This window comes from Rhinolophus sinicus, chromosome 1, assembly GCF_057876585.1.
Source record: "Rhinolophus sinicus isolate RSI-liver-muscle chromosome 1, RSI-T2T, whole genome shotgun sequence".
Classification (NCBI taxonomy): domain Eukaryota; kingdom Metazoa; phylum Chordata; class Mammalia; order Chiroptera; family Rhinolophidae; genus Rhinolophus; species Rhinolophus sinicus.
Genome location: NC_142501.1, coordinates 214,960,716 through 214,987,067, shown reverse-complemented (window position 1 = coordinate 214,987,067; position 26,352 = coordinate 214,960,716). Strand labels below are relative to the sequence as shown.

The 26,352-nt window shown below is 55.5% G+C and overlaps 1 protein-coding gene across 2 annotated transcripts; it reads right to left on the bottom strand.

The window, feature by feature from the left end:
• Window positions 1-1,035: 1,035 nt before the first annotated feature.
• RNF212 (ring finger protein 212) lies at window positions 1,036-26,349 on the bottom strand. 2 transcript variants are annotated; one of them, XM_074320029.2, is made up of 12 exons: window positions 24,401-26,349; window positions 23,048-23,109; window positions 16,491-16,565; window positions 14,314-14,370; window positions 12,818-12,876; window positions 11,624-11,676; window positions 11,476-11,536; window positions 9,087-9,132; window positions 5,053-5,116; window positions 3,036-3,108; window positions 1,738-1,886; window positions 1,036-1,586 (listed from the first exon to the last, which is right to left on the bottom strand). In XM_074320029.2, the coding sequence occupies exons 1-12, from the start codon at window positions 24,507-24,509 to the stop codon at window positions 1,471-1,473; spliced, it is 924 nt and encodes a 307-aa protein (XP_074176130.1). In that variant the 5' UTR covers window positions 24,510-26,349; the 3' UTR covers window positions 1,036-1,470. The 2 variants fall into 2 exon arrangements, with proteins under 2 accessions (XP_074176130.1, XP_074176126.1); XM_074320025.2 differs by having other exon boundaries at window positions 1,037-1,586; window positions 11,476-11,676.
• Between the last annotated feature and the right edge of the window lie 3 nt (window positions 26,350-26,352).

The following is a 26,352-nucleotide window of genomic DNA, read 5'->3' as shown; positions in this document are numbered from 1 at the left end:
TGCTGCTCACGCTCATGGAGCCCCAGCAGAGCCCCGGCAGCGCTTCTAAGCTGAACTTGGGCTTTTACACATCAATGGACGGATGTCTTCGCTAACGCCCGGTGGTGTTGATTGACACTTTAATTGTGGCGGTGTTGTCATGTGTGTCTAGAGTGGAGCTCATGCTGTTATTTGGGTGTTTTATTTAATTTTGCTTTTCCAATGAAAATTACTGAAAAAGAAAAACAGATGTGCTGATTTAGCGATAAGTTGAGTGAAAGGGCGATGGTCCCAAGTGCTGACCAGGTAGGCTCCCTCTGGGCTTTAAACTGGCCAAATGGACGTTCAATTGTGGAAAAAAACAATAAGGAAGGACGTGAAATGCTAGAAACATGGCATCAAAGTTTATGTCTAAAAAGCAAGGTGAGGTGATGAAACAGTGAGCTTTTAGAACGACGGACTGACAGCCCCAGAACCAAAGCCACTGGGTGAGCCACCTGCAAGAACACGCAGTCGGGCTGTGTGGCCCCTGAAATGTCTCCTGGCCGCTCTCCAGGAAGCCTGAGGTCAGGTCACCCTGCTGCCGGGCCCCCCACAGACACCCCATTTCCCAGCCTCGGGGGCAGAAATCAACCCAGAAGGTGGAGCCAGGACAGGATCTGTCGACGGGATAGTCACTGTCTGCATCCCACAGGGGCACCGGAGGGACATGTGCCAGCTAGGCATTTGTGACATTTAAACGTTTGCAGGAGTGGAACCCACTGGGAATGCATATGCCCACTGCGAGCTTTCTGAATGACGGACTTCGCATGCGTTTATCAACTCACACACAGGACAGCTGTCCATGCATCGTGCCACTTCCGCAAGTTCGGCAAGCACGTGGGGGCCCCTGCAGCCCGAGGGGGTACCCCGGGCCTGTGTGACAGGATCGTGCCCACAGCCTCGCAAGAGTGTGAGGGGACATTACCCTGTCCTCCCTGTGACATGCCTGGCCCAGGTGAGGTAATGCACATCACGTTTCTTGACACCTGCTAGGTAACTGCGACATAAGGGACTGTAATGAATGCACAAGCCTCGTCTTCATACTGGAGTGGTCACGACTAGTGGGTGAAGGGGAGCATGCTGCCTTCCAGTCGAGTGTGAGCATGTCACCTGCCTGGCAGAGGCAGTCAGGACGACATTCACCTCTGGAGACACAGTCATCGCTGAACACAGCATCACAGGTGAGCCACGAGAATCACGTGACAGAACTGTGTCCCAGACAGCAGGTCTCAGGCACAGGGGCGATGCCTACGAGTGGGGCTGCGTGCAGGACTCTGTCACAGGCTCCCTTGTCGAGCTGGGGTCAGAACGCGTCCCAGCAGGCAGGTCACCAAGCTGCAAGGATCTTGGCAGAGTATCAAACTTATCACACATAAGCTGCCCCCAGATAATCAGAAAAGCCCTTTATTCGGTTGTATTCTTGCATCGCTGTACAGAGAAGAAGCACGATTATAGCTGCTGCCTGGGGTAGTGGTGCTGCTGGGCTGTCTGCAGGGCCGGAGAGCCACAGAGGCGGGCAGGAACCGGTCGTCTCTCCAGCGTGGCCGCCCCGAGGCCAGCAGACCCTGCAGAAGCAATGGGAGTCTTCTCAGCCACTGACGGAAAACTCAGACACAGTCCTCCAGAACATGTAAGCTTCGCTTGATCGTGTCACACACATTTCAACACTTTCTCACACGTCACGTGCACTTTCCAAGGGGACCAACGCACACTTGCCTAAATGCTGCCTCTGCAGCAGCCCCGAGAGGCTGATGGGCGGCCGTGGCGCTGGACCTGGGTGGCCTCCGAGGCTGGGCGAGCCCCCTCCTCCCACTGTGCCGGGTGCCTGGGGGCCCAGACTCTGGGCCGGCCCCTTGCTGGCAATCCTAGTAAGTTCAACAAACAAAATCACCAAGGCGTCAAAGGGCTTTGCGACATGATGAGGCCAACACGGACTACTTTTCAGTTTTAAAGGCCATGTGTTGGTTCCAAAAACATATTCCGAGTGCCGGGGAGTGAGGTCTTGCTCTGTGCTGGGGCTGATGGCCCCTCAGGGGACAGCTGCATGTGCAGTGACCACCAGGAGGCCTCCTCCGGGCTTTGCTGACCATGAACAGGGCCTGCGAAGATGGCTGCCCAGTACCAGGCCCAGTGTCCACTGTCAGCAGACCCTTCCCCTGCAGCCTCTGTGCTGATGCTGACAAAAGTCAAGAGTTACAATCAGCACCAAGCAGGGAGGGCTGGGTCCCCTGGGCATCAGGGCACCAAGCAGGGAGGGTGGGGTCCCTGGGGGTCAGAGGGCACCAAGCAAGGAGGGCGGGGTCCCCGGAGGGTGGGGTGGGGTGAGGAATGGAATCCCAGTCTTGTCAGGGGAGCAAGCTGCTCAGGCAGGTGGGTGGGACAGCCTCATGAATCAAGAAGCAGTGGGCACAGGCGTGGCTCTGGCTGAGCTGAGGGAGCTGGAGGCCACTGGTGGGGTTGCCAGACGGCCAAGTGTGGATGTGGCCTTTGGCATCGGATGCCACTAAGGGGCTTTAGGTGGGGGTCAGGGGAGCGTCCACCTGGCTTCTGGTGCTCAGGCAAGGGCTGTCCAGCGTGCTTCTACAGAGGAGGCCCACGTCTGAGACGGCAGCACGGTCAGTGGGTCGTGGCATACTCAGGTCAGCACACAATGGCCCATGGGCCAAACCAGCTGCTGCTTTTGTAATGGCTTTGGTGGGACACACATGTGACCGTTTGCTCACTGACCACCTGCAGCATTCTGCACACACCTGCCCCTCACAACCAGCCTGTGGGCCCTGCCCTGCGATGAAACGCTGCAGCCATTACAGGGCAACTGCCTAAGTTCTGTACGAGCTTCAGCAAAGCAAAACAGAAAGTGGTCTACAAAACATAACCTCAGAACACGTGAAAACGGGTTAAAAGGCAACACATGAAGACGCTCAGAGCATTACTGCCAGTGAGGCAGATTATGAGTTTTGTTTTTCAAACTTTCCACTTTCAGTGTCTTTAAGGAGCTGCATGCGGGGTCTTACCTGAGAGCCTGGGACACGCTGGCGTGACTTGGAGTCAGGCTGAGGTGCTGAGGGCCTCGGTGGGACACGCTACCTGTGGGGACAAGAGGAAACTAACACATGGCTGCTTTAAGGAAGAAGACATCACACCTGTGGTGTCTCTTCACTCCGCTGTCCCTGCCTACTCCCCACCCTATCCACGCACCGCCCACTCCCCCGTTTAGGCCCCGCTCATGACAGGAGCGTGGAGTGTGCACATCTCACAACTTAGTCTTCTCTCCTTCGTGCATCCAGACTTTTCAAAGCATCCCGACCAACATGCATCCTGATACCAAGACCTGGGACAGGGCTGTTCAGGTCGCAGAGTTTCAATTTGACCTTGACACTCTGGCCTCAGGGGCCTCCACCTCCACTGCAGGTGGGCTTGGCTAGGGGAGAACACCCAGGTATGCAGAAGGCACCCCACAAATGCCTGGAGACGTGCACTCTTCCTGCTCTGAGTCCAGGGGCTCTCAGCTCCGACAAGAGGGCGGGAACAGCGGACAGACCGACCCTGCATTTTGCCTGCTGAACTCTCCAGGGTTTGTAAGAAACTTCTTTGGGATGTGAATGGTCCCTGGTATGCTTTAGGCGCAACTGAGGGCAAATCTGGAAGATTGCTCTTTTTATACTTGAGCTCCTTTGCACCTAATTTTGCAGAATTTTAGCAGCAGAAAGGCAGGAAGGAGGGGAGACAGCATTTAGGTGAGGCTCCCTCAGCATCAGCCCTTTCATAGTTGAAGAACCTGGGTCAGAGAGGCGAGTGCCTTTCCCTGGGGCACAGCACTGAGAGGCCCTGGGCTGTGTGGGCCGTGGGGGCTCCCTGTCCGCTGCTGGCTCTGGCACCAAAGCACTCCTAAGCCTGCAGGTGAGCCTCAGGAGAGCTGGCAGATGGCTGAGGACCCGGGAGGCAAAGCGTCGGCAGGCCGTATGAATCCTGCTTTTACGTTCCACACTGCAGGCTGGATTGACATCTGGGGGCTGTGCTGATCCCAGAGACATGGCCCCTCCCAGGCTGGGGGTTTGCCTGCAGGCACAGCCGTCCAAAGCCTGTGCTCTGGGCCACCTCCTCCGTCCAGCGTTCTCTCTGCCCTCATCACCAAGGCAGCCGTGCACCCCAACACCCCTAAATGACGCAAACCAGACACTTCCTTCCCAAGAGAGCCAGTCAGGGCTCTTGCCCACACGGCCCCTCGCGTGCCCTGCCTCCGGCGTGGCTGCCCCCATCCTGGCTCTAGGGCTCTGTGAGTAAAACATGGTGGTCATCTCCTGACCCATAGGCCTCCCCACCTGATTCACAAGTCCAGCACTGTGACCCCCGGGCAGGCCCACACACAGCAGTGGTATCTTCTGTTCAGCGAGCACATGCTCAGTACTGTGGGTGGGAGGTCGCTGAAACAGTTCCTTATTTACTCTTTACAGTAATTTGTGAGAGCTGTTGTCAACAGAGATGAGGAAACTGAGGCCTCACAGGTCAACTCGCAGCAGCCGTGTGGGCAGTGCTCTGGGGCTAGGTGTGGCCCTGGGCTCTCGCGCCCCATGGATGTCAGGCTCTCAGTCAGGGGAGTCCAAGGAGGAGGAAAGCCTCTGGAGAGCCCAGGGCGTCACGGAGGGGATGTCCCATAGACAGGAGGCCAGAGTGCGGCTCCTCAGCCACAAGACCCCCCACTCCTGGCGTCTGATTTCTGCTCAGGAAAGCAATGCTACCTGATGGATGTTAGAAAGGTTTCCACCTGAAAATTTTAAATGAAAAACATCTGACACCTAAGAGGATAAGTTTCATTATCTGGAATACGGAAAAGCCCACCTCCCTGGAATGCCAGGCACGGGCTCCGTGGGTCCTGGATGAGGCCACACAGCTCAGGCGATTGTCTGTGCCGACAGCTGAAGGACGACCCTCAGGTAAGTTCTGACGTGTGAGCAGACATTCCTTCCAGGGGATGTGTTTCAACGCGTGTTTTGCTTTGGGGTCCGGTTACAGGGACTCTGACCGACTTACCCATGCGTCCGTCTCGAGGTGGGCTAATCAGAGAGATTCTTGTCGGGCCGGCTGCTATCTCAGGCTAAGAACACAAAAAGAAAACGGTTGAGATGTTCCAAAACCCAGAACACAGCTCCTAGTCAGCCTGACACGTCTCTGGCTGACCGGGTTTGCCTGGGACGCAGGTCCCATGACACAGGGAGTCCCCCACTGTCCCACCAGCGCCCACAGCAGTGAGTGGATGAAGGACAAAGTGCTTCTAAGAGTTTCATAAGCAAGAAAAAGCAAACAAAGTTTGTGGTTGATGTTAGAAAATTTAAAATCCTGAGTAAATCCTCATTTGTGGTGCACAAGTCTGTCACCTGGAAAATACAGACGTTGGTGACCAGCAGGGGGCGGTGTGTGCTGGGCCTTGCTCAGAGCCTGGCACTTGCCAGCAGTGTTTGCACCCTGATCCCCACGGAGGAGCTGAGTGGAGCAGGAGGGATGGTCCACGCAGCTCCCAGCCCCCTGTAACCGCTGGGACCTGGGGCAGGAGGTGCACACAACGGAGACGCACCTTTGTGCCGTTTGGGCTGCCGTCTGCACCTCCACAGCCCGTCTGCCTCATTCTTGGGCCGCGCCAGGATCTTGGTGGCCCATCCTCCCTGCTCCTGTGCTCTGGCACACCCACCCTAATGACCCTGGGCCCACCAGCGGTGGCCTCTCTCCACGGCTGTCCCCTCATGCTGTCCACCTGCTACGTATGTCCAGTGCAGGCCAACTCTGACCAACGGGCACAGTGTGTGAAACTTCAATGGAAAAAAGTTACTTCCACATCGTGAGGACTGAAGTAACTGCTGTCGGGTCAGAACCGGGGAAATTGTGTGCCCTCATCCTGGCTTCCAATGAAAAAACTATTTTCGTAGGGTCTGCTTGGGGGAAACTCCTGTAATAGGTGAAACAGTGAACCAAGAGACATGGCCCAGGACAGTGGCCACAACCCAGAGGTGGTGAATGGCCAGCCAGCCAGGCGGGCCAGCGGGGAGGGTGCCAGGGCTGCCGACCAGCGCAGGCTGACGAGGCCCTGCCAGGAGGACAGGAAATAAGATGCGCCCAGATTGGGTCATGGGAGGACTGCTTTCTGTGCAGGTTCTGGGGTGTCGGCTGCCCTGTGCCAAGCGCACACTTCACTCTGACCACTGGCAGTGGGGCTGATGTGGCCCAGCAGGACCAGACCCGGCCGGGCACGGCAACAGGAAGCACAGGGACTCAGGGAGGTGCCCAACGTCTGGGGGGGCCTGCGATGGGGGCGGGGAGTTTGCGGGAGGAACATGAGAACAGAAGCCATGCGTCCCCCGTAAGCTCACAGGATGGGGTTGAAACCCAGCCTAACTGTCTCCTCTGCTCACAACTTGCTGGGACCAGCTCATACTAGAGAATGAATGCTCTGGGGACACTGGGGGCTCTGGGGTGTCAGGAAGGCGTTGAGGTCTGCAGCGGGCAGAGGGCTGCATGTCTATGTGCCCTCCTGGCGCATGCGGCTCTCGGTCCGTCTCTCCTCATCCTGGGGTGCTGCCTGCTGAGAACAGGTGGCAGTGAGGCTAATGTGTGACGTTGGTGCCTGTGGGCACACTGCACTCATCCCGGGCCATGTGGGTCTGCATCTGTCAGCCCCAGCCTGCTTTCCTGACGGCTGGTGTGCGTTCGTCTGGACTCTCCTTCAAAGCAGCTGATTTTGCTGATTTCCCTCATCAATTCACGAGTTCAACAAAGTCTGCGTTCACTGTTGGCTTGAGTTGGCTCTTACCTTTAAAAAGCCAGTATCTGTTAACACTGGCCAGTCATACCGGAGAGTCCTGAGCTCCTCTGCAGTTAAGGCCTCGACCTGGAAAGCTGCGTCCAGCTGGCCCTTCACCAGCACTTGCAGGCGGAAGCAGGCTGTGTCTCCCACCTGCTCTCCAGGACCCCAGACTTGGCGCCGGGCAGTGGGGAGAAGAGACCAGCACAGGCCCCCACCACGAGGCCTGGTGGCTGCCAGCTTGGTGTTCTTGCCCTCTGTCCCCAGCAGCTCACCCTGATGTGATGCCCACGGATCTGGCCACTCACCTGTGATAAACCGTCCGGGGCGGGGACCCCGCCCTCACCATCCAGACAACGCCCCTTCTGGGGGCCCTATGGTGGGACAAACACTGGGGGCCCTGGGCTCCACTCCAGCACCGCAGGCCGGTCCTGCCTGTGCCATATGGGTGGGCTCCTGGGGCCTCCGCTTGGGGCTTCCAGGACACATGGTTCACTTGACCCGTTGGGGGCTCACAGTAGCTCTCCCCAAAGCCTTTGTGTGTACCCACTCCTGGACAGACATGGCGCGGGAGGCAAACAACTGGCTGACAAGTTTTCCTTGAGAAGCTGGGTTCTGCTTTGGCTCCAGGGTTGGCATGCCACAGCCCACACCCCATGTCTGTCAGTAAAGTTGTCCTGGAACGCAGCTGTACCCACTGTTCCCACACTGTCAGCCAGAGACAAGCGGCTAGGGCAGACACTCTGGTCCACAGAGCCTCAGCCTCTCAGTCTGGCCCTTGACACAGACACTTGCTCACTTTGGAATTGGAACAATTCATTGCATTCTGGTCCCTTAGCTGCGATTTCCAAGGGAACACCAGTGACACGCAAGTCACTTCAGCCTGTCAGCCTTTAATCTCTGAAAGAGGTCACACATGGGCTGAGGCTCTGGTTCAACCTCGGGGGGCACAGAGCCTCGGGGGGCATGGACGAGCCTGGGGTGCACCTCAAGAGCTGCGAGCCAGGCTGGGAGGCTGGTGGGTGAGGGCCAGGTGCAGGTGCCCAGGGCAGGGAGGACTGTATCACGGCCACTCCCAGGTGTGGCGGGAAGCGGGTACCGGCTGGCAGACACAGCGGCACGGCAGAGTGGGGAGGTGACAGGGGCTGTAGAGGAGGCTGCCGAGGGCTGGGGGTCCTGCCCCAAGCTGCATGCTCTGCGTTACTGCCTCCCTACCCTGGGCTCCAGGTCCTGGCAGAATCTGGTTCCAGGATGCTGCCTGGATGTGAGCACCTCTCACTGGCAGGCTGCCAGGGGCTGCGGTTGTGTTTGTCAAGTGCTCGTACAAGGTGTGATCAAAATATATGGAGAATGTTTAAACTGAAAAAACTTACAGTAAAAGACACATTGCTATTAATGCCCCTCATGATACTCCCCCTCACTTAGAACACACTATTCCATCGTTCTTGCCACTTTCTGAAGCAGTTCTGGAAGTCCTCTTTTGTGAGTATCTTTAGCTGTGTTGTCGTGGCTGCCTCGATGTCCTGAATTGATGTAAAACATTTACCTTTCACGGACATTTTGACTTTGGGGAAGAGCCAGAAATTGTACGGAGCCAGATCCGGTGAATAAGGTGGATGAGGACACACCATCATGTTTTTATTTGACAGAAATTGTCGTACTAGAAGGGATATGTGACATGGAGTGTTGTCACGATGGAGGATGATTTATGGCACTTTAAAACACACCTTCTCTCAACTGTAGCTCACACCCGGCTGACTGCACTGAACAAGTTAAAATTTGTCACACACTGTTTCTAAGGTTTGACACGCAGCTTCCCATATTGAAGGTCCCTGCCTTTCCATTGGATGGCACTCGGCAGTTTTTTGATCACACCTCATAGGAGTGTTTGCCAACAATAAGAGCTGAGTAAGGGCTCAGAGCAGCGTCTCCACTAAGTCTGTCACTGGCGCTGCCAGGTGGGCGCAGGGCCGCCGTGGACACCTGTAGGCTCCTGCCCTGTCCTGTACCGAGACTGGGCTCGGCCTGAGTGGGCAATGACGGCCAGGCCTGGCTGCCCTGTGTTCCGGCCACAGTTCCTCTGGTCTTGCTTCTCTTTGAGTTGAAGCTGTCCCCTCCCATTTCGGACCCATCTCTTTACCTGACAGGGTTTGTCCTGGTTTCAGCCAGCACCGTCTGCATCACTTGTCCAGGTCACAGGGGAGCATGGTCATGACATGAATGGTGCCACTAACCAGTGCGGGGACATGCAGCACAGAGCTGACGAACTTACCCTTCTCCTTGGGGAGGGCGTGAGGTCAACGTCCATGGATTCCACTCTGTCAAATAAACAGGGAGACATACTGACTGGGCCTGGGCCTTCTCTGCAAGGGAACACGCACATAACGCCCCCGAGCTGACGCCCACATCCCCCTCGTGCACGGCCCTGAGCTCAGAACCGCAGGCCCCATCACTGTCACTTCCCTCCCTCCCTTTTACTGCACCCACTGTCTGCAAAACCAAACACAAACCCCACACAGCATGGAGGCCCTGGCCCAGCTCTGCAGCCTCCATCCTGGGAGGGCACTCAGACTTCTAGCCCAGCACCCTCCTCTGGCTGCCTGTTCTGGGCTCGTCCAGTTCCTGTGACACGCCACAGCTGCAGTATCTCATCTCATTTACTCACCTCAACACAGCCGGCCCACGCGCTCTGCACAGCCGGCCCACGCGCTCTGCACAGCCGACCCACGCGCTCTGCACAGCCGGCCCACGCGCCTGCACAGCCGGCCCACGCGCTGCACAGCCGGCCCACGCGCTCTGCACAGCCGGCCCACGCGCTCTGCACAGCCGGCCCACGCGCTCTGCACAGCCGGCCGACGCGCTCTGCACAGCCGGCCCACACGCGCTCTGCACAGCAGGCCCACGCGCTCTGCACAGCCGGCCCACGCGCTCTACACAGCCGGCCCACGCGCTCTGCACAGCCGGCCCACGCGCTCTGCACAGCCGGCCCACGCGCTCTACACAGCCGGCCCACGCGCTCTGCACAGCCGGCCCACGCGCTCTGCACAGCCGGCCCACGCGCTCTGCACAGCCGGCCCACGCGCTCTGCACAGCCGGCCCACGCGCTCTGCACAGCCGGCCCACGCGCTCTGCACAGCCGGCCCACGCGCTCTGCACAGCCGGCCCACGCGCTCTGCACAGCCGGCCGACGCGCGCTGCACAGCCGGCCGACGCGCGCTGCACAGCCGGCCGACGCGCTCTGCACAGCCGGCCGACGCGCTCTGCACAGCCGGCCCACGCGCTCTGCACAGCCGGCCCACGCGCTCTGCACAGCCGGCCCACGCGCTCTGCACAGCCGGCCCACGCGCTCTGCACAGACGGCCCACGCGCTGCACAGCCGGCCCACGCGCTCTGCACAGCCGGCCCACGCGCTCTGCACAGCCGGCCCACGCGCTCTGCACAGCCGGCCCACGCGCTCTGCACAGCCGGCCCACGCGCTCTGCACAGCCGGCCCACGCGCTCTGCACAGCCGGCCCACGCGCTCTGCACAGCCGGCCCACGCGCTCTGCACAGCCGGCCCACACGCGCTGCACAGCCGGCCCACGCGCTCTGCACAGCCGGCCCACGCGCTCTACACAGCCGGCCCACGCGCTCTGCACAGCCGGCCCACGCGCTCTGCACAGCCGGCCCACGCGCTCTGCACAGCCGGCCCACGCGCTCTGCACAGCCGGCCCACGCGCTCTGCACAGCCGGCCCACACGCGCTGCACAGCCGGCCGACGCGCTCTGCACAGCCGGCCCACGCGCTCTACACAGCCGGCCCACGCGCTCTGCACAGCCGGCCCACGCGCTCTGCACAGCCGGCCCACGCGCTCTACACAGCCGGCCCACGCGCTCTGCACAGACGGCCCACGCGCTCTGCACAGCCGGCCCACGCGCTCTGCACAGACGGCCCACGCGCTCTGCAAAGATGGCTCAGCAAACAGCCCACATGCTCTGCACAAATGGCTCAGAGAATGTTAGTCCCTTCACTTTGGCCAGCAGCTGACAGGGAAATGTGATTTGGGCCTTCCCACAGGACAGAGACAGAAAGAACAAGGCAAAGGAGGGAGGACAGTAACTCAGGCACCTTCAAAGAGCGCTGAGCGCCACATGCTGCGCTGTAAGACATGGGACCCACAGGCTCTCAGATGACCTGCCACTGGCCCTTTTGTGCCACACGTGTCCCCAACTCCCATCATTTCAAGAAAACACAAAGATGGAGGAGGGACATACTCTAAGGGCCATTTGGCGAGGTGGGGTCAGGGTCCCCAATGGAGCCGCCAGCACAATCACCAACCTCATCCTTCCCTTGTGCTGGATTTGTTCCTGAGCCTCCCTGATCACAGACGGTCCAGTGACACTGCTGCTCCAGCCCAGTCACATGGCCACTCCGCAACCAGCTGCGATGCCCACAGGGACACGTCTATGACTGGGCAGCTGGGACCACACCTGACTCTGGGACCTGCTGCAGTGAGAGCCGGGGCTAGGCATTGCCCAGCGTCCAGTAAGTGCCCAGAATTTGGGGACTTGGAGAGGACAAGGGATGGGAAGGGAATGTATGAAGCAGAAGGACTTGTGCCTTATCAATGTCACCCAATGAGTCCCATAAACTCCCAGACCAGTTGTACGGGACACACACACCTCTCAGAGGCCGGCGAGTCAGGGGGCAGGAACAGGCATCCGTCTGGCTTTGCCGAAGGGGCTGTGAAACACACCTCAGAGCTCAGCATGTGGCTGCCGCTGGCGGCACCGTCCTCATGTCCTTCCCTGCAGGCGCGACTCCACTTACTTGAAACTGGATGTTTGATTGTGCTGAAAACTGTTTCTTGTGACGGTCTCACACTAAACAGATGGGAAAAGGGGTTAATTAAACCAGGAAAACTTCCTTCCAACCAATTCATTCCAATTGAAAGCATGAGGACTGAGACAGGCAGACGCTCTCCTGGGGCTGTGCCCGACCCCTCACCAGCCTCATTTCCCACATGCTCCCTTTCCACCCCGAGAAGCTCCGTGAGGACAAGCACTCGGCCTGCCGACCCTGCTGAGGACACAGCGGTGCTCAGTAACGACTGACCATGGTGGCAGTGCTGGGGCTCAGCTCCTCTCAAGGTCACTTGCTCCTCCTTCCAATGACTCAGAAAAACTGGGTGTGGAGGAGGGCAAGTCCCCCAATGCCCCACCGTCACAGAAGCTGGCACCCACAGGACCAGTTTGGGGTAGCTCCCCGGAGCAAAGAGTGGGCCACACCAGGTGTGCACGCAGTGAGTCCCGGGAGGACCCAGCACTGATCGCCACCGTGCCAGAAACACTCCACCTCGAGCAAGAGCCGAGGAAAACACGGAGGATTTCAGGTACAGGAAATAAACTACCGGTGAGACACAAAAATACACAACCAATACAGCTGTAAAAAGAACCAGGAATGTTCTAGAAATGTAATAAAACAGCAAATAAAAGCTTGGTGGAGGTGTGAGCAGTAGAGCTGAGTTGGGCTGCACATAATCTAAGGATCAGAGTCGACGGCCCTGCAGGGCTGCTGCATGCCCCACTGGCCGCATGTGCAGGTGACCCAACTAGCGTGTGCAACCCACTACCCTGGGACTTCTGAATCAGCATGTTCAAAACAGAAACTGCACTGTGTCCTCTCGGACCACAGGCATGGCTGAACGCATGTGACACCATGTTCACTGCCGCTGTCTCAATCAGCCCAGCACAGATGGATGAGCGGCCGCGCTGCCTGCCCTCCCCTTTCATAACTGCTATCTCACAGCTCCTCCCGTTGCCCCAGGAATCACGAGGACCCCACCGGGAACCATTCATGCTTTTCTACTTTTTCTTTTTCATCTCCATTCTTTCCCTCAGCTTCCTACTGCATTTCTGCTGTGACGGAGCTTCTGGTAAACCAAGCGCTTTCTTCTGCTCCCTGGGTGTGGCCCATGTTAGAGACAGATGAGTGGACACCTGCGTGTATGCCGAGGGAACCCACCTGTGCAGCCGCTCCATCTGCAGCACGGACTTCCGGAGGGCATCTTCCAGCTTAGAAATCTGGATACAATGAGGGGACTTCCGTTACACACAGGCTGTGCCAAGTGACTGAGCAAAATATGCAGGCCCTCTCATTTCTTAGATCCTAAACCAGGACATGAGTCAGGTGGTTTGTAGTGCACGTGCGCCACGCCCAGCCAGCACCTGGGGCCCTGCAGGAGCTGAGACTGGCACCTGTCAGTGCTCGTCTGTACGAGCACCCATGAGCCTCAGCACTACAGTCTCAGTGGTCCCATCAGGGTCAGGGCTCCGGCCGCCACATAGCAGCTGTGAGACCTGCAGTTCCTCACTGACATTGTCTGACCCTACATCAGCCTCTGGACAGCGTGGTTAACTCCATCTACTCTCCACTTCTGCAGTGAGAACTGACGGGTAAGACACACAAAGGCTTGGTCAGGAGCCTGTGGCCAGGCGGGGGTGGGCCAGACAGCTCTGTGGACACAGCCCACAGGGGCCAGGGCTGGGCAGTGGTTCGCCTCTGCTGGCTGATCTCTGAGCAGATCCACTGTCTGGGGCACATAGGAGGGGAGAGGATAGGAGGCACCAAGCACTCGGCTGGCCAGGCCGCAGGGGCAGTGCCACCCTGACACCTGCAACATCCAACACAGGTGGTGGGACAGCTTCCACACTCGAGGAGGTGGCTGCAAGTTTCGTGACTTCAGAGCCAGCTGCTGACTCTACTTACTTCACAACCTTCAAAGGTCTTACAAAAGGACTTTTCTAGAAAACAAACACAATGGTATGTCTGAATAGAGAAGTCTAAGCTGCCACCTGTGCTAAAAGCCCTGATATCACTCCCGACCAGGTGAGGAGGAGGGCCCATGGGGCGTGTCCTGTAGGGGTGTCTTAGGTGTGTTCTGTGGGAGTGTCTCAGGCGTGTCCTGTGGGGGTGTCTCAGGCGTGTCCTGTGGGGGTGTCTCAGGCGTGTCCTGTGGGGGTGTCTCAGGCGTGTCCTGTGGGGGTGTCTCAGGCGTGTCCTGTGGGGGTGTCTCAGGCGTCTCCTGTGGGAGTGTCTCAGGCGTGTCCTGTAGGGGTGTCTCAGACGTGTCCTGTGGGGGTGTCTCAGGCGTGTCCTGTGGGGGTGTCTCAGGCGTGTCCTGTGGGGGTGTCTCAGGCGTGTCCTGTGGGGGTGTCTCAGGCGTGTCCTGTGGGGGTGTCTCAGGCGTGTCCTGTGGGGATGTCTCAGGCATGTCCTGTGGGGGTGTCTCAGGTGTGCCTGTGAGTTTGGGGGATAGCAGTGGACCCCGACATAAAACTGGCTCAGTGACCATGGCTGGGCCCGGAGCAGCAACAGGGCCGACAGGAACCGTGCAATAGCTGAGGGTCCGCGGCACAGATGGCATCCGGTGGCCTCCATATTGTGACACAGCGTTGGATGACAAGTCTGACAGGAAATCAAAAGCTCAGTACTTGTGACAAAAAAGAGACTGAATTTACCTTTTCTCTGTGGAAGGCTAACAGTCTCTTCCTGTGTTTTTCTTGAAATTCTGAAATCTGAGAAGAGAACAGATGTCAGCTGCTGACACTGGCACATGGCCGTGCTTGCGCCCCCCACAGACATGCGTCCCCCTGCCCGCCAGCCAGGATGTGGGCACCATCTATGCCCAGAGAGGGCCCCAGGATCGCGGTGCAATGAATGAATGATGCAGCAGGCGGGGCCAGGATTGTGATGTAGTGAATGAATGAATGAGTGAATGACGCTGCGGACACTCTCTAAGGCAAACACAAGCTGAGGTATCATGTTCTACCTAGTCAGTAGAGACCCCAGGTCTGCTCTGTCTCCCCTCCATGTGCCTTAGGTGGCGCTCTGGGCCCTGGCCATGGGAAGGGACATGACCTACATGGGCCAATCACAGCACACTGTCCCTTTGACAACAGTGACTGGATCACAGGATGGCCTCCTGACCAAACAGCACCCATGAGAACACCCTGAAACTGTGACACGGACCAGGGCTGGGGTGGGTGGGACGAACCAAGGTCGAGAGTGACGCCGAGACTGGCTGAGCTGAGAGCTTCCGAGAGCCAGTGACCGAGCCTGGGTTCCCAGGGCCAGCTGCGTCCTCTGTTCATAGGAGCCCAGCTTGCGCGCTGGCAGTGCATACAGGCTGGACTGAGCCCGAGAGCACACGGGATAAAAGTGAGCTCTGACACGTCACATCAGGGATGTTTTCAGACAATGAACTGAGAAGACCCATCTGCGGAAAGGAGAACGGCCAGCCCCACGGGTCTCCAGTGCCTCCACTCTAGCCGCGGCCACCTCCAGAAGGCAGGACTGGTCAGGAGTGACCAGCCCCCTCTTCACGGTCTCCTGACCTCCTGGCTGCTGCATGTCCCTGGGACTCAGAGCCTCATGGACGCAGCGCAGGTCCCAGCCTTCCAATTTTGGCCTCAGGCCGGCTTTACGCTCTGGAAGTTGCTGAGGACCCCCAAAGAGCTTTGTCATGTGGGTTTCAGCTGTTGATGTTTACCCTGCTAGAAATTAATACTGAGAGACATTTAAAATATTTATTATTTAAGAAAAATAAACCCAATAGGTTGACAAATAACGAGATGCAATTTCTCATGTCGTGAAGTCTGTGGAAATCGCACTTGGCACCTGTGAGAGATGAGGTGACGTGAGCCAGAGGCGTGGAGGGAGGTCACTAGGCAGCACCTCACGGTCCTCGCTCTGAGTGCCTGTGCAGGCTGCGTGGTCTGACGGGGACAGTCGGCCCTGCTTCTTCTGGAGGCAGGACGAGGCCCTGTGGGGCGTCTGCGATGCCATGTCCTTCGCCAGATGTTCCAGCCTGCTGGTGGTTCTGAATGCTGCGGGTGAGGCTCTCCCCCAGTTCTCAAACACGGCAGCTTCTGGGCTCCAGGGGGGGACCCGGCCCAGAAAAGGGTCCACTGCGAACGTGGCAACAATGTTGGTCTGCATCCCTGCCTGGCTCTTGTCTTGTGCTGATGCTGCATTCTAGGGCATCCATGTGTTCCCTGGGGAGCCCCCAGGACAAAGGGGGACAGCCATGACACCATGGGCACAGAGCCAGAGGGCAGTTTCCCAGAGGACGGGACAGTCTTGGCAGACTGGCTGACCATGGCTTCCTGACAGACCCGCCCATGCGCCGAGCATGGTCCCCTCAGCCTCTGCTGGCCGCCCACCTCAGGGCCTCTTTGGGGGAGTGCAGGTGGGAGGTGGCCCCTGGCACGTTAGCAGAGGAGGAAGTAGGCTGGCAGGGCAGAGGCAGCGCTCCTCCTCTCCCGGGCAGCTTCCTGGACAGCCTGGTGGATGGGGCCGCACACCTTCACAGCTTACAGGCTGAGGCGGGGGAGAGCGGGCAGAGCATGGAGCAGGAAGGGCTCGAGGGTCAAAGGCCACAGCCCAGTGACCCTCAGGAAAGGACAGCTTCACGAAGCAGCTGCTGACCCAGGGGCCTGTCCAAACCCGAGATTCTAAGGTCCGTCCTCGAGTCGTGAGGATCAGCAGGGCATCAGACCAATGACCACGGTATCGACCATGGAGGGACACAAACGGCAACAGAGTAAAGCAAGTGGGCTGTGCAGTGAAGATGGTACAGCACACACCTGGGCAGGAGACCACTTACCCTGGGCCCACAACCGCACGGCACGCTCACCTGGGAGGTCTCCTTGGAGTACTTCTTGCACAGACTGTCTATACCCGCAAACAGCGCCTGGATGCCTGAGTCCGTCTGGAAGAGAAAGAGAAAGGCGTCTCCATTTGCTGCCTCTGACCCCACACTCATGGCCACTCGTTCAAAACTGAACTGAAGACCCAGAAGGAGCCCGGACAGGAATGACCAGTGCATCCCAATCGTCTCCAAGAGGCACTGGGGGGAGTCCCGCCTCCTGGCTGCCTGGGATTGTTGGGTGAGCGCAGTGCCACTGCCCAAGGACAGAAGGGCAGCGTGGCCTGGCAGCTGCTGGAGCCCTCTGGGCCACATGTCCTCATCTGCCAGGTGACACTCATCTCTGCTTGCAAAGGCTCCAGCGAAGGTTCAAGGAGGCTGGAGGTGAGAGCCAAGCACCAAGGGAACACTGAGCCGGAGGAAAAGCCTCAGAGCACAGTGTACCGCCATCACCAGTACGGGGAACACAAGGAACTAAAGGAAAGGCAGGGTTTCGGAGTGGTGTCCACCTACTTACAGACGTGGCACAGATGCGCGCCAAGCACTGCGTCCGCGGGCACTGACGTGGGAGTGGCGCCCTTGACCGGAGGCAGAAGGACAAGAACACAGCAGGGCCCGGTAAGGACACACTCAGGACCCAGAAGATGCAGGAGAGCCTGTGACCCTCCCCAGTCTGGTCTTTGCTTCAGAACCACAGGTGTGACACAAGCATCAGGATGGAGATTTGATCCCACCCATTTAACCTACTTGTGCTCCCCAAATTCCATGACTTGACAGTGACACTAAATTTATGCCCCCTGAGGGGCCAAGGCCCTAAAGGGAAGCATGGAGGAGACGGCGAGTGACTGACTAGTGAAGTGACTCCAGGATCCGTGCGCAGGCTGCAGGGTCCCTGGGCCCGGCCACTGAAGGCGCAGGGGCTCTGGGTCCGGGTCCGGAGAGCCCTGCTCTGCACCAACTCGACCTGCCGCACACTCGGGAGCCTCTACCCCAGGTCACAGAAAATGAGAGAGCACCCCCAACAGAGCGTGGCTGCCTGGTGTTCAGGGGTGGAGAGCACGATGTCATGTGAGCATGTATTATACCTACATAGACACACCCAAAACAACATGATTAGCTCCCCATCCAGAAATGGAAGCCACTGGAAATGCTGTCGCTGATGAACTAGATCCACGGCCAATGTGAGGGGGAGCGAGTCACTCTGCACGTGAGCAACCCCGAGTGGGACAGAGGCGCGTGACTTCATTCCACATAGACAGCCACCCTGAGCGGGACAGGGCATCACCTGAAGCCCAGCAGGATAACTACACACTCAACGGCCAACCTGTGAGAGACCAAAGCAAACAGGGCGTGGTATGACCCAAGCCATAGAAAGCGTTCATTTTCAGTAACGATTCTAACCCTGGGGCCAATATAAATTCACAGTGAAGGCAGAGGAACGTTGGAGAATTTGTCACCAATAGGCCTCACTAAATGACATGACAAAAGGAACTCCCCAGAAAAGGACCCTCAGGGACAGTGGGGGACTCGGGATGTGGGAACCCTAAGGAACACTAACCCCCCAGTAATGTCTGTGGGGTTTAGTACAGAGAATAAAACACACACAGCAGTCAGAGACCAGGTGAAAGGAGGTCCGTGGAGCCGAACACCTGGGGCCTGGATTTCTCAGGGAACCCCTTTTATATAGACTTGAAAAGGCCGCATGCTGCAGTCTCTCAGGTCACTCAAACGAGTGCTTTCTGGAGCCGAGTTACGCACTTCTAATTTGTGCACCTTTCTGCACTGTACTTCAACAAAAGTCAGCAAAAATGGTAACTAAAATCCCCAAATATTTCCAAATTAATCAATATACATTTGGGTCACCAGAGTCATCAAGTAGAAATTTGAAATGATTTTGAAGTGAAGACAATGAAAATATAACACAGCCAAACATACATAATTCCGGCAAGGATGGACACTAAATAGGCCTCACTAACCGACGAGGGACAGTCAGGACCCTGTGATACAAACGGTAGAAAGCAAAGGTTGGAAGTTGATGCTGAGCACCATCTTAAAGAACAAACTAAACCAAAGGAGAAAAGAAAATGATAAGGAGAACTAACAAAATGGAAACAATTGTCAAATAAAGATAAACAGAGCCAAAAATTAATTCTTTGAAAAATACTAATAAAAGTCAATAAACACTTGATAAGACTGTTCAAAAAAAGAGAAGGCACTATTAAGATGAAAAAAGGACATTACAGATATTACGACACTAAAAACACCAGAGGGCTGCAAACACATTGGTGACAAGATGTTTGAAAATGCAGATGAAGGGCACAGATTCCTAGAAAAATACAACTTACTTAAATTGACCTAAGAAGAATTAGGAATTCTGAACAGCCCCATATCTAATAAAGAAATTCAATCCCTAGGTAAAAACCTTCTAGGTTCAGATAGCGTCACTGGTGGATTCTCCCACACATTTTATAAACAACCTGTCTTCCAGAGGAGAGAAAATGAAGAAAATATTCACCTCCTGTCATGAAGCCAGCACAGCCCCGATTCACCAAAGCTTGCAACGGGCATGAAACAGGGGAAGCAGTCAGTTGTCACATGAACACAGGTGCAAAACATACAGGCTAGGCTGCCTCACAAGCAGATTGCATTTATTCTTAGAAGCTAACGTGGGTTTAAAATTCTAAAAATAAATGCAATTCACCCCATTAACAGAATAAAGTAGAAAAATCAAATGCCAATCTCAATAGTTACAGAAAAGCTAGTTGATAAAGACACTGTTCATGATAAAAACCCTTAGCAGAAAACCTATGTGCACCTAATACTTCATGGCGAAACACTGCAAGTTCCATCCTGAAATCAGGAAGAGACGCAGGACGCCTGTTGTCACCACCATTTCTACCCCACGTGGTACTGGAGGTCCAGGCCAACGCAGGAAAGAGAAAAAGGCAGGACAGAAGGTCAGGAATGAAACAAATATACATTCAGAGATGACATGACTGTGAACAGAATCTAGAAAACTAGATACGCCAACAGAATTTCAAGTGACTCATGTGAGGTCACCAGGTGTAAGTTAATGGGCAAAGTCCATTGCATGTCACACACCAGCAGTAAGCACTGAAGAGATGGACTTAAACATGGCTGGCAGCACCCCAAACAGTGGGTACCTGAGGATAATGCTGACTGCATCCTCAAAGAAAACTGACGTCATTGCTGAGAAATCTGAGCATATCTAAGTGAATGGCGAAGTGTGTGTGCCATATTCACGGACTGGGAGAGCCAACAGCACACAGATGTCAGTTTTACCTACATTCTGACTACATGCAAGCCTGATAGAAATCCCAACAGGATTCTGTGTATAGAAACTGACAACTTGACTCCAAAACTTAGATGGAATGCGAAGGCTAACATAGGCTAACGATGCACCAGACAGCTCCCCAGTCTCAGGGGTTAGGAGGGCATTGGTTCTTTCCTGAGTTTGGTAGGTGGCTTTCCACCAGGACCAGTCTCCTGTCAGCAGCTGCCCTCTGATGGGCCCTCAGCATCCAGCTGGAGGAGGGGGAGGGGGAAGGCTCTCTGGGAGACCATTTTTGGGGGCCAGGCCCAGAATGGCATTTCTCACAGGATGTAGGTGGAGAAACGAGTCTCGCTGGGTGTGCAGGAAGAAAGGGAGCAGGGATGAGGACAGCCCTCCGGCTGGGCCAATCTGCCATTCCGGTCACTGGTGTCCACTTTTCTCTTCCTCTACACAGACAGGTCACCCCCCCCCTCAAATGCCCATCACTGTGTCCACACCACAGTCCAGGGTCTTGGGTGGTCCTCTCCTTCTTGTCCTGATCTGGTCTGCAACCTATGACCTTGGCCCACCCCACCATGACCAAAGTCTGACAGGGGACTGGGTCGGCACAAGTGAATCAACACCCCCAGTGGCAAGGGGGGAGGGGGAGGTCACAGCAGTCTTGGGGCCCTGCAGGCGGCTGTCCTGGGGCTCCTACCTTGGGGTCATCTTGATTATAGACTGGCCTCTGCCGTCCAGGGGACCCTCCTGCCCACCCATCTGCAGCCCCGGTTCTATCCGCTGAGCGTTTTTCTTTGTCTGTGGCTCCCCAAGCCCTGTGGGAAGTGGGCCCTGATCACCGAAGACCTCAAAGTGTCATCTCATCCCTGGAGCCCAGAAGCACATGGCTACTCACCTGCTCCTGCTCACATCCCTCCCCACCTGCTGCAGAACCAGCCAGGTTGGCCCACGGGTACCCCTGGGTCTGCACGGCCTTCTGCTCTGCACTTCAGCAGAGGCTGCCTCCTGGGTCTCTGCAGGCTCCCAGGCTCAGTCTGCCCTGTTCCCTGGCCTCCCACCACCTGACACATAAGGCAGCAAACACTGTGTGTGTGTGTGTGTGTGTGTGTGACAGTAATGGCCCGTTTTAACGACACATGAACCGACATATACAGGTGTATCAGGTGGTATCTGCACGGCAGGGCGGAGTGAGCACCTTCCCACGAAGGACCCTAGAGATCAGCTTGGCCTGTTGCAAGGCGGTTTGTTTTAATGAGAGAAACTGATCAGAACAGAAGCCACTAGGGCACTGCATCTAGCCAAGGCAAGTGTTGTTTTGTGAAACTGATTCCCTATTTTTGCACACGCACATCTGGTACACACGCAAATGCACACACACTCTGTCCTGGCGTCATCAATGGTCAGGGTCAGGGAAGCCACCGCCATGCAGGACGGCCGCAGAGACCTGAGGGCAGTGGGGGAGGGGGAGAGCGTGCCCGGGCCAGGCTGCAGGGGCCGCAGCAGGTCAGAGTTGTGGGCCTGGGGACCAGGTGTCCACCAGAGGCCTGGCCACAGAGCTATGGGTAGGAGGGGCTTGGGTTTTACTGCAGGGAATTTGGGACTCATGACCCAGGATGAAAACAGAAGGGAGCTGGAGGTGTGGGGCTCCACCTTGTGGGTGGGGCGGTGGGACAGGAAGGGATGGCACCGGAGGAGACTGCTAAAGAGCCCATGAAGTTTCTGAGGGGTTAGAATGTGGGTGTGAGAGAAAGAGGAGTCAGACCAACTTCTGCGTTTTAAACAACTTCACTCTCTCTCACATACACTTACACAGAGGACAAAATCCGCACGTTTTCAAACACCCACAGAACATGGAACAATTATGTACTAAGCCACATGAAAACCTTGGTTAATTAAAAAAAGAAACCATATAGCCGTATTTTCTGGTCACAGAGCCATAAAATTAAAACTCTGCCACAAAAAAATGACAGTGGAGATAAAATCTAACCACTTAGAAATTAAAGAATATTCTTTCAAACAATACTTGAGTTAAAAAAGGAGTAAAAAGAGGGATTAGAGACTATTTACAAATAAGAGAAGCAATATTTGAAGTAATGTGGAATGGCAGTGAACAGAAGGAAATGGATGGTCCTAAATATATTTACTAGGAAATAAGAAAGAACATAGGTGGACTAAACAGTCAACCCAAGGAGGCAGAGAAAGGCTAGGGGTCTCCACCCCTCAACCGCAAGCCTGGCCAGCTGTGCTACGAGTAGTAGTAGAAACGGGCAGAGAGTTTAAAATGACACGTTTGGAGGAAAACATGGCATTGTCTATTAAAAATTTAAATATTTAAATCTTTGTCCTGGCTTTCCCACGTCTAGAAATTTACGCTACAGAAATATTCTTAAAAGTATGCAGAGATGTTAGTGAAAAATGTTCACTGTACGATTGCTTAAAATAGTGAAATACCGAACAACCCCAAGGTTTACCAGCAGAAAAATTATGAAACACTATGCAGTCATCTTTAAAGAGTGAGGGTGTGGCCAAAATATGTCAACTGAGAAAATACCGGTTTTGTAAGAAGATAACTCACAGTAACATACACAGAACAGGGATTCTACTGCTGGCTGCCGTCTCTTTGGGGACAGAATCTGGGGGACTTTCACATCCTCCACTAATGACCTTCTGTATCAGATGCATTTGGGGTAACTTTGTATTAATATGTAATTTTAAAAAGCAATTGTTATAGATCAAAACACTGGATCAAATACATATCTTGGAGCCTAAGTGTAAGGAGAACAATTATTTGTAATTAAATTGAAACCAAACAAGTTAAACTGATGTCTTTTATAGAGAACAAAAGACATTGTTTTAAGCCTACTGCAACAGTAATCAATTTTAAACTTACTTTCCTCCAACCCTCTTAACTAGATATGAGCCCTGTGAAAAACGGAACTCTATCACTTTGTTAAGGAGCTTGTATTATACTGAAGAAGTCTATCCAACCCATTTTCATTTCCAGAAACATAGCACAGCAAACCTATGAACAGGCCAATGTATGATTAAGAAAGAAAATTGTAGGAGGTATCTGAAACCAAATCCTAATTACACTTTGATTACTCAGAAATCTTGTAAGATCTTCTAGTTAACCTAACAAAGTGAATGAAAATTTTAGACACCACAAATGACTAAAAATTAAATATCAAGTTTAAAGAGAAACACTGTGATCAATATTCAGATACCACAGATTTCAAAGATTTCAACTTACGTGTTTTGAAAGTAAAACTGTGTGACAAGGAACTTTACAAATCAAGCATTCATCCTTTTTACCTATAAAATGAAAGTAAATTTTATTATATTAGTGTGAGTACTGTTTTTAAATATGTATAAACACACTTCAAATTATAATGCTTCTTCAAAAGCTATACAGGATTATAGCACTTATTTTTTTCACATTCAGATACTGGATGAGACTATGAGTATGGATACAGGTGAGAAAAATTTATACAACTGACAATCCTTTTTTTCCTGCTTTGCAACTATGCCCCAAAATAGTGGCCATAAAGATCAACAGTACTTAAACTTAAGTCTATCCCTGATATTTCTTACAATTAGATTTTATAGTGATATCTTCATTTGAAAATAGCTCCTCCCAGCCCACTCAACAGGTAAATTTCTTGTTCTGCCCCCTTGGGCTCACTTCTGCACCACCACGGATTGCTCGCGCATCCGCTCCCTGGATAAATATTTTATACGTATTCACTGAGCTCCTGCTACCTGTAAAGCAGTGCTCAGACCTAAGAATGAAAGGTTAATACGTCCCGCCGGCTAGCGTCAGCTAACTGCCCTTCTGCACGGTCTTGCCCACATCCACATCGGCTCTAGTGTCTATTTCACCACCTTCCTCTCTCTGCAACTCTAGTTATCACCATGGAAACCCGCACCTCGGCGGACCGGCGCTGACAGCAGCCTCGCCCCTCCTCCTGCCCTCCTCACGGGCACCTTCTCCCATGACCACAGCTCGCTCCATCAGCGCTCTGTGTCATCAGGGAGCTCAGAACCCCCTCCCACTGTCCACTGCGCTCGCGCCAGCTCCTTGCGTGGGGGCAGCAGAGCCTCCGGTCCTGGGCGCTGCACCTCCCCCAGCCTCCAGCTTCGTCTCTTCACCGACCAGCCTGGAGCGCAGGCCGGCCTGTGGACGCGCCGGCCTCCGGGACGCCTTGTCCCCCCTGCAGCGCGCTCAGCCCACAGCGGCTGTGTCCGTCCCCTGTCCTGGCCCATGCGGCTGAGCTCCAGGAAAACCATCCCCCAGCTGAGAAGTGGACTCAGATTCGTGGATTCCAACACGGCCGACGCTGCAGCCCTGCTGGGCACCGTCCACTCTTCTGGTGTCCCCCAGCCCCACGCGGGGTGTTGGAACAAGCCCCCTCGCACACGGACCGAAGGAAGCAGCCCCCAGTCAAGACCCTTCCCTCCCCACCACAGAGCCCAGGTCACTGTCCCTTCGTCTCCGACGAGCGGCGAGCCTGACCCTTGGCCTGGGGGCTCCCCCACGTCAGACCCACACACAGAGGCTGGTCCCTTCCTCCCGACAGCGCGGCCGCCCCGCTGCCCCACGCACATTTGCTCAGGCAGCCCGCGCAGTACACGTGGCCGCAGCTGGTCAGGCTGAAGCACGCCGTCCGGCGCGGCGGCTGGAAGCAGCGATTACAGAACACCCAGGTGGCCATGCCATGCACGTTCGCCGCCGTCTTCACGACGCCCCGGCCACACGACACCCACGCGAGACCGAGCCGCGGCCTCCAGGTGCCGGCCCCAGGGCGATGAGTCCGCGCCTGCGCACGCGGCCGGCAATGCTGCGCACGCGGCCGGCAATTCTACGCCTGCGCAAACTGGAGCGCGCAGTGCCGCGCCTGCGCACCGGAGTGCGGGCCGCTCCCGCCAAAACCCTGACTGGAAGGTGCCGACCGACAACCTGTAGGCTTCGCTCCCGGCGGGTTGTCTTGGCTGCACGTCCGTCCGCCCGTCCGCCCGTCCGAGAGGAGGAACACGTCCGGTGGGCCCTGGTGTCCCCCATTCCAGCACTGCCGCTCCCGGTGAGTCTCCTGTGGGACAGCATGTGACAGCCCCGGCCCCGGCGAAGGTGCCGCGTCTGCGACGTGCGCGCCGGGGTGATGGCCGCGGCGTCAGGTGAGGCTCTGACCGCAAGGACAGCCGGTGGCCCGCCATGCCCTCCGTCTGGACGTGAGGCAGGGCGGGTGCTGGGGCCCAGGCAGCCCGGCTGGTGCCAGGACAGCGGAGGAGCACGACGGGCGCGGGGCGGGGCGCCGGGCAGGCCGACCGGGCTGGGCCGGGCCGGGGCCGCTGTCCGCCTCCAGCGTGTGCGTGTGGGAGGGCTTGGCTTCGCGGGGCTGCTTCCCTTTTAGAAGTGATCATGCGGGGAGCTGCGGGAAGGGACTGCGCTGTGTCTGCAAGAGGACAGTAATTACGTCACAATTTTAATGAAAGGAAACACGTGGAAGTCACTGGTCGTGGACTTACACGCCGCAGTGACGCCCGTCTCCCCAGGGCTTGCAAGAGCCAGCGTCCAGCTCCCGGTGGAGGCGGGTCACAGCCTGCAAGGCCTGGTGGGGACCACGTGAGGACGCTCGGTGCAGGGGCTTCTGGGCCGCTTGCTTGTGTGGAGGCAAGTGGCCGTCTCCCGGGGACATAGGAGGACGCAGAGCTGTGGGACGACGTTCTGCTCAGAACGCGGTCGGGGACGGTGTCCGCCGCCTCCCAGCGCGTGGCTGGGAACGGACCTCGTGTGGCCACTGAGCCCTCGACATACGGTTGGTCCGCATTGAGACGCGCTTTCGGCGTAAGATGCATCTGGGTTTCCAAGACCTCGTGTCAAAAAAGGGATGCACACTATCTTCTTAATCGTTTTATGCTGGTCATCTGTTACAATGGTAATGTTCTTGATGTGTTGGGTTAAACAGATGTCACTAGGGTTGATTTCACCCTCTTTGAAAAGCCTTTTTAATGTGGCAACCAGAAAACTTAAAATGTACGTATGTAGCTCGCGTTTTATTTCTATTGGACAGGGCCAGTTTATACCAAGTTTGAAATATGAACTGGGTGATGTGCTTATCCTATCAAACTCAGGAGCTACATTGCTTTCTGTTTTGTTTTGTTTTGTTTTTGAGAGGCAGAGAAGCAAAGATTTTTATTAAAGCGAAAGTCCAGCTCTTTTATGAGCGGGGTTACCTGAAACTGGGATGCCCCGGCAGCCACATTGTTAAAGCAATATTGCATCAGTTACAATGCGATAAGTTGATTTCAACCCCAATGTCTGAAATCATGAAAGTACAGTAAATTCTCACTTAACATCATCAATATGTTCTTGGAAGCTGTGACTTAAGCAAACTGATGTGTAATGACTTAAGCAAACTGATGTGTAACAAAGCTAGTTTTACCCTAGGCTTATTGGTATAAACAAGAGTTAAATTCCTATGGCCACACACACACACAAAAATCACCAAACTTCTAAATAAATAAAGACCCAAAATACTTCTAATATTACACATTGAA